The sequence below is a fragment of the Sparus aurata genome, chromosome 21 (assembly GCF_900880675.1).
Source record: "Sparus aurata chromosome 21, fSpaAur1.1, whole genome shotgun sequence".
Taxonomy (NCBI): domain Eukaryota; kingdom Metazoa; phylum Chordata; class Actinopteri; order Spariformes; family Sparidae; genus Sparus; species Sparus aurata.
The window spans coordinates 11,826,137-11,835,946 of NC_044207.1; the positions used below are offsets into that span (position 1 = coordinate 11,826,137).

Consider the following 9,810-nt stretch of genomic DNA (forward strand, 5'->3'; position numbering starts at 1 on the left):
CTGCTGTCGGTTTGTAATCTGTAATGTTACTCGTACCTGTCCAGCAGAAAGCGGCGAGCGATTTCCATCTTGGAAAAGGCAACTCCGATGTTTGTGCTCGTTTTAATGTTGTTGCTTGTCCCAATTTTGGAGTTTTCGTTTCTTCGGCGACGATTTGTGCTGCTGTGATGATTCTTGTACAAAATGAGTATGATCCGGCACAATAGAAATTGTTTGCCAGGAAACAGCAGCCACTCGTTCCTCTTCTTCGTCTTCCAAACAGTGCATTTCTGGCGACCACCCACTAAATTTGAAAATGCAAAGGCCCGCACTAGTGCCAGGTTTGCCATCGCACATGGCAACATGGCGACCTCCTTGGACGCTGAGCCGCTTCCTGTGTAGATATAAAGGGCTCACTCAAAGGTAATGAAAAAGCAACAACTCTTATTTTGGGGACACTATACAATAATTTAAAGATACTAATTAATATTATATCCAATTTCTGACAAGTCAGTTCTGCTAGATGACACTACTGTCTACACTCTGGACCATTACTTTTTAATTTTTCCATTTTATGGCAGTTGGCAACTAGCATGAAGGTGAATAACCTGTAACTACAGTGACAAAGCAGAAGCGTAGAAGATGTTATGTATTAACAGATTTACAGATGTGTTCATATTTAATTTTAAAATATCGGTTATTTGCTGGTCATGAAACCTTATCAGGTTTTTAAAGGCATCTTTCACCTGTTTTATATCTCATGTATTCACACAATTAACTGCCATTTTATATTTTTCCCCTCATTTTTATTTTACTTTTTTTCCTCCTCACTTTTTATTTTAACTAAGTAACTTCTACTCCTATTTCCATTTTGTCCATCTGTTGCTCATTATGCTGCTTTCAGCTGTAATTTGCCAGGTGACCAGTGTGACCCACACCTGCCTGTTTGACCAATGTGTGGTAAGGAGGGATGCTCGAGCAGATGAACACCAAAGAGGCTGAGAAAGGGAGGAAGGGGTTGTGACGTCACTGAATCTTGCTTTGGTGCTGAGACTGTCTGGCACCAAAGCAAGATTCAGTGATGTCATGACCCTTTCCTCCCTATTTAGGTTCCTTGGTGAAGCCAACCCTCCAACGGGCTCTCATTCCTCTTCCATTAAACCCTCATCCTCTTGCTTTTCATCTGTTAAAAGAGGCAACCGGGACTCTAGAAAAAGTAGCAGCAAATATTATGAAGACGCAAAGAGGCATCGTGTAAAATTAATTTGGCTTTATTGCTCGCACTGTGCATACTGTCAATGTTTTCATAAAGTTCTGTTACAGTGACACCTTGAGGCCGTACTGCCTCACTGCATGGCTGCCTACCAATTTGCTTCCTCCATGCCGGAGGGGGGGGAGGGGAGACGTGCAGTGTATCTGTTCACCCAACAGCAAGCGCGCGCGCACACACACACACACTCTGCTCAGTAGCTCATGTAACTGTAAACCTCTGCCGCCCCCCCACCCCCACCCCCTTGGCATGGCCGTCAGGCTGTCACCGTCCCTGTGTGGTGGAGACGGGTACTGTGGAGTTCTTGGTATACACGGAGACAAACAAAAAGGGACATACTAACAATTTCATAACACAAAAGGTGGTGCAAAATAATGCAGATTCATTCATTGGGTGGACAGTCATACAGCAAATTCAACAAAAAAATGAATGCGTGTCAATCAAATTAATCTACTGGTCAGGGGGTCTATCAGCTAATAATAAAATGGTTACAAGTTAGGGCTGGACGATAAGACCGAAAATCTGTAACAGGAGGAATTCATATTTACTATAATGTGTTCTGATACAGCAGTGCAAGATATTCATTTTCTCCTGTAAGCCCATACAGACGTCTTTATCCTAGTTTTCTCCAGTATGACCAGTTAAATGACGTCTGGACTCAACTGTGCGTTGGATGGAAGTTAATTTCCATTTATTCATGGGACTCATGATGCATGTAGTATCGTCCAGCCCCATTAACATACACCATTTATATTATATATATATATATATATATAAAAAAAAATAATAAAAAAAAGTAAGTGTGTGAAACAGAGAGGACTGCCGGATCAGAAAGGGGAAAATCCTAAGATAGCTCTCTGTCTTGTTGTAACTGCAGAAGTGCGAACAAACTACAAACCAAAGAATAGAGCTCCTCCTCCGCATACACTAGACGAGCTCTGAGACAATCTGGCAATAAAAGACATGTTGGTGAGACCAGTCTACATCCGTCCTCCATTCTTCATATCCATTCATCCTTCATCGCTCCACACACACTTCCTCACCCATAACCGGAGCACGCCGACCTCTGTGCCTGAACTAATGCAGCTGTCTGCCTGTCCCCACTTGGCCAAATAAATAGAAAAACACAGAGAAAGACAGACGGGAGAAAGAGAGAAACCGGGTGTGTGTTTTGGTTTGATGGCAAGCTGGAGCTTCTTTCACAGGTTACGACGCTACTGTTGTTTCCGTGGGGGCCAGCGATTCCGGTGCGTTCGTGGAGACGGCTTCCGTGGGGACTGTGGGCTCGGCGGCCGGCGCCGCTGTGACGGTGACCGAGGCTGGAGGGGCAGTAGTGGTGATAGGCAGGAGGGGGACCACTCCCTGAGGGAGGAGAGGAGGCAACTGGGAGGGCAACATAGTGGGGAGAGGGGGTAAGGGGGCCAGGCCGGGGATGTTGAGGGGTGGGAGAGATGCCAGACCTGGGACTGGTGGAGGAAAAAAAAGATGTGTTGACGTTAATTTGTGCAAGGACTGTTACTACCACACTACTTACGCAAAAGATACAGTTCCTCTTTTTGGGAAATACCCTCATTTATTTAATGAAAAGTCTAATGGAAAATGTGATACTGTATATATATATATATATATATATATATATATATATATATATATATATATATATATAAAAACTCTGCAGATATTGAGTGAAAATCTCTTGCAGTGATTAATTTCCCCTTTTTTGTATAATATTTTCAAAAAAGCCTAAAAACTTAAAATGATTCAGTATTGTTCAAGATAAAAGAGCCAAAATTAGATGAAAGTTTAAAAAAAAGAGTTTTTAGGTGTCCTCTCCTGGTAATATCCTCTAATAAGACTTAACACGTGACCCACTTGCGAGTCCTAAACAGCACTCTGAGAGCCACTTGTGTAGACAACATACACAGTATATAGCACTACATAGTATGCAGCTGGTACAGAAAGTAGGACTGGTTATTTACCTGTGGTTCCTATTGGCGGCACTCCTGCTAATGACACGGCACTTAGGTCTGGGAGTGGCAGGTTGAGGTTGGGCAGGTTAGGGAGCGGAGGTAAGCCGGCTGGGAGAGGCATCAGACCTACAACCACACACACAAATGAGATGAGAGCGTGCTTTCATGACTCATTCATTATTAAACTCCTGCTACGGCTTACTGCAGTGAAACCTCTTTGGAAAAGGTCTTTCTGTGTACATTTGACAAAAATTAAGTGACGCGCATGATGAGGATAACCTCTGACATGGGATCCGATGAAGAGGTGGGAATTTATGTCATAGAAACAGCTGACCGTTAATGACAACACAAACAATGACCAGAATAAAAAGAGACACAATGTCACGAGATTGCAGGTTGACGAACTCACAGACTGCTTATGTTTCAGGAATTTGGTTTTAGTGCTTGAAAATGTAACAAACACTGTAACACACTGAGCCCTGACACAGGATTATCAAGCAGACCTTTTCTTTTCAAATATTCATTTCTGAAAGTGTGTTCACCCATCCCCACACACACCCACCCCCACACACCCCACACCCCCCACACACACACACACACACACACACACACACACACACACACACACACACACACACACACACACACACGATTAGAAATGGGTGGAGGACGCATTACAGCCGTTTATGTACAGATTTATGTTTGGTGTTAAAAGCTCACAGACACAGCAGAACAGTGACATGTGTGTTTGAGAAATCACCCACCTGGTAGCGTGGTGGCGGGGTTGAAGCTAGTAGCGGCAGGGTTGAGTGGGGTGAGGGGGCTGAGGGACGGGCTGGTGGAGGAGGGGAGCAGAGGGACTGTGGGCAGACCTGAAGAGGAGGGCAACGCAAATAACACATTAGATCAAAATATTAAGCAAATACACACTGTTTAGAGTGTGTGTTTACATAATTTATTTATTGGAAGTCATACATGTGTGTGAAAGAAAGAGAGGGCAATATACCTGTCTGCAGCTCGCTGGGCATGGTGGGCGGGGCTGTGCTGATTGACAGGCCTGACAGTGAATCTTCAAGGCCAGAGGGGACAACAGGGGCAGTAGGAGGAGGGGTCACTGCTGAGAGTTGGACCTGAAGTGTTTTTGGGTTGTTGTTTTTTTTTGAAGAGAGGTAAAAACATGAAGGAGCGAGAGAAAAAGATGCTGCTGTCAAACAGATAAAAGGTCACATTCATTCAAACGTGCAATTAACTGTAATGAGCAACATTGCTCTCTGTCTCTCTGCCTGCTTTGCTGCATACATAATGAGGCTTCTTGCATTTAAATTGTGTGAAGCCACAAGACACAAAACTTTAGTCTTTTCAATGTCACACACGCACACACTTTGCCTACTGATAAGTAAAGTTTTGGCTGGCTTAAGAGACCATAACTCTCTGGGATACACAGGGGAACGGTGACGGTGACATTTCATGGTAATACACAGTGTAATTACACATGTACAGATAGAAATGATGATTCCTAACAGTGTGTGTGTCCTTACCTCAGTGAATCCATCCTTCAGCGGACTGATGGGCTCACTGGGAGAGTTTCCAGGGAAGCTGAACTTCTTCCCCTCCTCAAAAGGTTTGGTGGGAATCCTGTGGAGGTATCCATAACCAATCCCACACCCAAGGCTGGAGAAGGAAGAAGAAAAAAGATTCAGGATCGGGGAAAAAAAAAAGCTTAACAGGAAGAGAGATAAGCCTGGTTCCAGACCACTGAATAACGGCCCATATCTCTCTCTTGTATATAGTGATGATTATTTCCTCCAAGTTGGTTGGGAAATCAGAACTGGGTGGGATTAAACTTAAAAAATGTCATTTTACTGGGCCAGAAGCAGGGAAATATCTACATCCCTGAAGAAAAGCAGCAGAAAAATTACGACATAAATTGCAACAAGCATAGATTAAACGGACATGGCTGTACAGTAGCACTGAAACAATTAGTTTATCAAATGATTGAAAGTTAAAATGTCAAGTATTTTATGCTTCCAGTTTCCTGCAAGCAAGGATTTGCTGCCTTTCTTTGTATTTTCCCGTTGTACATGAACTGCTGGTTGGAAAAGAGAGGCAATTTTTGAAGACAGCACTTTTGTCAGCTCTGAGACCTTGTTTTGTAATTTTTTCCAACATTTTATAGACTGAACAATGAACTGATTAATCATGAAAATAATCGACAGATGACCTGATAATGAAAATAATTATTCATGGTGGCCCAACTGTGCAAGTTGTTGAAAGTCAACTTGCAGAAACAATAACTTTTAAATCCTCATAAAACATTTGTAAAGCAGAAGTATTTAGAATAGGGATGTGAAGTCTAAGTAATTTCTTTAATCTGCTGCCTCAACAATCGATTAATCATTAATAATATATGAAATATGTTGAACACTTTTCCTTTAGAAAACAGTTTTAACCACTGACATGATCTATGTTTGATTTAAAATCAGAGTCAGCTACATTAGTATAAATAAAATAATTTCCCCCTGGGATTATTAAAGTATTTCTGATTCTGATTAGGATTAAAAGAACAGATATAGTAAACATAGAGTTACTTGTTACTCATCAATTCGAGTGACTTCCTTTTGAATTATACAATTGTTTTCACACCGTCACTTGATTTTATTGATTATTAAAAAATATATTAATTATAGCCGCTTTAAATCAGCATATGCAGTTGATCATCAGGAAAAAATTTAAGGTTACTGCTCAAATAAGTAAAAAGAAAAAGAAACACAAAAACACATACAGAATATGTGGTCTGATTCACCGGCTCACTGCGGAGGTAATCAACTGATAATCATTCTGTAGATTCCATTAAAAAGTCAAGTCAACTCTCGAAAATCTATGAGCATTCTTTTATACCTGTAGGTCTAACAGTAAGAGTTACAAGAGTGTGTTAGCGTGTTAAAGTCAGTGTTACCTGCCCTCTCCTCCCCAGGCACTGTTCGGTGTGATGATCACCTCTCTGCAGTTGTCGGTGTCCGTGTTGTACACATACAGCTTCAGGCCTTTCCCCTCGTGGCTCTCTATCAGCGAGAACAGGTCCTCTGACTGCACATAAAGTCAAACAGAGGAGGAGAAGACGGAGAAACACACTTTTATTATCATTATATGGTGAAGAATGTGCAAGAGTGACATCTTCGAGGACCTTAAATGCTGATAAACTACCTCATTCATAACAGTGTCGGCTCCGATGATGTAGTCGGTGTGCGGCCGCAAGCCGGCGAGGGCAGCTGGGGAATTGGGCTCCACTTCCTGTCAAGGACAGAGGGGGAGGACGAGTGAACATGCTGCCCCTGGACCGCATGAAACAATACAACACAGACTAGACTTTAGGTTACTTACCAGAACATGCCAGACATTCTCATTGGCTCCCTCGAAGCTGCAGAAACGAATGGAAACGCCGAGCAGTCCCTGGCCCCCCCACAGGTTGCTGGGGGTGACTGTTGACTCCCGCAGCTCCAGTGTCTTCGAGGAGTAAACCAGCATCTTAACCGGTTTCTCCACACTGGCTTTGAGCAGGTCCTTCAAGGTGTCATTGTCCTTGTTCTGCAGAGAAGGGGAGGGAGAGCAGAGCAACCATGATACATACAGTCCCCTGTGACAAGCATTTGGTCCAAAAACAATACAGAGGCTGGCTTTCCTTACCAGTCTGGTGTTGTTGATGGAGACGATGAAGTCAAAGAAAGGTTCCAGTCCTGCGCGGTGTCCAGGGGAGTTCTCCTGAACCTGCACAAACATCAGACACAATCTGAGCTGCTGCTAACAGATATAATCTGCATGTACAGCACGAACAGGTCGAGCCTGAAATGGGCCTTCAGTGTGTTTCAAAGCTCCCGAGAAACAATCAGACTGAATGCGACTCGGCCATTACAGTGCATGCTGCCAACCCGGTTATATTTGCAGGACGGACCAAGCCCCCTGTAGTCTACAGCTGCACTGTTGTCAAGTTTAGCATGTAGCTACTGCCGCTGAACCCCACTGAGCATTCAAGTTAGATTAAGATAAGGCGACTGACATTAACTGTACAGTGCTAGCTTATAAATAAAGCCGCTCACGGTTTATCTACACCCTGTCAAACAAGGAAAAGAAGGAATATCTGGTAGCATTAACGAAGCCAGTCTGGCAGCTGTCATTCAATTCAGCTACGTAGCCTTGGCTAGCTCCAACAGTGGTAGTTAGCCTCTAGCAGGTATATTTAATTACCTAACGTAAAAAAACATAAACCACAACGACAAAAGATATGTGGCACCGAAACAACACAAAAAGCACACAACATTTTTCCTGACAGGGTGTTTTCCAGACGGAGGCCCCAGCAGCCATCCCCGGCCTCTCGTCAACACACAGAGCAGGGAATCCTCCGCCCCTGACCCGATGCTAAGCTAACAGCTAACAGCAGGTTGCAGGAGCTGCAACTCACCCGGAGGACGTGGTAGCCCTCGGAGCCTCCTCCTGGTATCTCCACGCTCTGCGATCCTCCCATAGTGTCGCTCTTTTAAGACTTTTTAGGTTTTATGGCAGTTTGTTACCCAGCAGAGATGAGATACCTAATCACTACCAAACACCGGGTACACGTCGCCAAATGATTAGCTGGGTGGTGCGCATGCGCCGTTACGTGGCAGGAAATAACGCCTTCTCGAAATTTCAGTTTCCTAAAAGTCCGCCAGGTTTGTATGTAGTTCAGAGAGCTCAGTGATTGTGGAGCCACCGGAGAGACATGCAGCATTACCAACCTGTTAATGATGTGAGAAAACACAAGGAGAAAAAGATAAAAGAGCAAATGGGTAAATAAAAAGATGGAAACATATATATATATATATATATATATATATATATATATATATATATATATATATATATATATATATATATATATATATATGTATATATATATATATATATATATATATATATATATATATATATATATATGTATATATATATATATATATATATATACACACACACACTTCGTGTTTCTGTATGCATTCTTTCTATCATTCATTTGTATGCAATGACATGTATTTCTACTCGTTTGTATTGTTTTTGCTATTCCCGCTTCCATATGCTTTTTTCCAAAATTGCATGATTGCAACTCCAAATCCTCAGACTGCATAAATTGTCACTTCATAGCCACATAATGTATTTGTTTTATTAAATGACTGTTTTTGCTGTTACTGTATTACTGTTTACTAACAGCAACAACAGCTGCTATTTACCTACTACTTAGAAGTTACTTGTTAACTATTGCCTAACTAGCAGTTAGTTCCTTACTTCTTGTTAACAACTCAAAACTTTGTTTCCCTTATTGTAAATGATTAAAATTCTTGGTGCTTTTCAACTATTTCATCCCTTTTATTTCCAATTAATGTCCTTTCTCAGAGTGGCCTTGCAGAAAACAGGTAGAAACATCTCAGCAAAACAGAGCGGGATTTTTTATTCCAGCTGAAAAAATGTCAAAAATGCTACATTATTGTATTTCTTTCTGATTTATTGATGCTACAGTCACTGGGAGCTCTTCCTGTTCAATCAGGGATTTTTCCATTTGGGATTGTTGGCTCTACAGATCACCTGTTTTTATTTTGAGAGACACAAAGGAGACTGCGAGGGGCACTGGTGGGTACTTGAGGTTGAGAAGGGATGTCTCTGCTTAACTTTTTTTTTATTAACAGCTATTAAATATGGAAACTTTCTATCCTGATAAGTAACTCTCTATTAACTCAAAGCACATCTGACACATGTGGTTTACACAAGGACTCCATCTTGTGGCTGACCTGGCAGAGAAAAGAGAACAGTGTTACCTTTATATTTCCACATTTATTTCCACATTCCGCAAGTGCTTATTTATTTATTGATATATATATATATAATATATTCTTATTCCATTATAGGTTTATTCATGTTGTATGACACTCCCACGACCTCAATCTATTATAAACAATTATTGTTTCTAACTGTACTTGCACTTTTTTTTAGTCACACATTTTCATTATGTGCCCGAAGATAGTTAAAGAATTCTGCCCTTTCTTTAACACTGACTGCTCTAATTTAGCTGTCTTACAAATGCTTGGACGGAGTGCACTGGAACAATCATCATGCTCTGCTGGCTCAGTAGCACCACTGTGTCTTGGAAAACAACTCTCTTTTCAACGGTAGAAATAACCTCTTACATTTCTGGACATTAAAGAAAACTGGCCTTAGTGAAAGCTACTAAAGCTGTGCACTTTGTTCCACTTTAAAACCCTGACAGCTCTGAAACTCTCTCTGAAATATCCACATTTGGGTAAACTCAGTTTCCATTTGCTGCGTGCATAAGTGTTTATAAGCCTCCATGTTTTCTAAAACATTGTACTGGAATACACACACCTGCATAGGCTTAGTGTGTACAGTTGATACATACCGTCATATGACATAGATAAACACAACCATAGTTATTATAGTTATTAAACAATGTGTATTCAACATTTAATGTCAAACTAAACCTGAGTGGCAATTCTAAATCTTGAATGTGGGTTTTCTTGTTGTGATTTTTTTATCTAGAACATTCAGTCGGTT

At 41.5% G+C, this 9,810-nt stretch overlaps 1 protein-coding gene across 1 annotated transcript; it reads right to left on the reverse strand.

Annotated features, from left to right (window-relative positions):
* Nucleotides 1–1,234: 1,234 nt before the first annotated feature.
* Nucleotides 1,235–7,868, reverse strand: gorasp2 (golgi reassembly stacking protein 2). The gene is made up of 10 exons (XM_030402250.1): nt 7,676–7,868; nt 6,904–6,984; nt 6,601–6,804; nt 6,424–6,510; nt 6,176–6,306; nt 4,758–4,890; nt 4,226–4,349; nt 3,984–4,091; nt 3,229–3,345; nt 1,235–2,715 (listed from the first exon to the last, which is right to left on the reverse strand). The coding sequence occupies exons 1-10, from the start codon at nt 7,736–7,738 to the stop codon at nt 2,456–2,458; spliced, it is 1,308 nt and encodes a 435-aa protein (XP_030258110.1). The 5' UTR covers nt 7,739–7,868; the 3' UTR covers nt 1,235–2,455.
* Nucleotides 7,869–9,810: the final 1,942 nt, after the last annotated feature.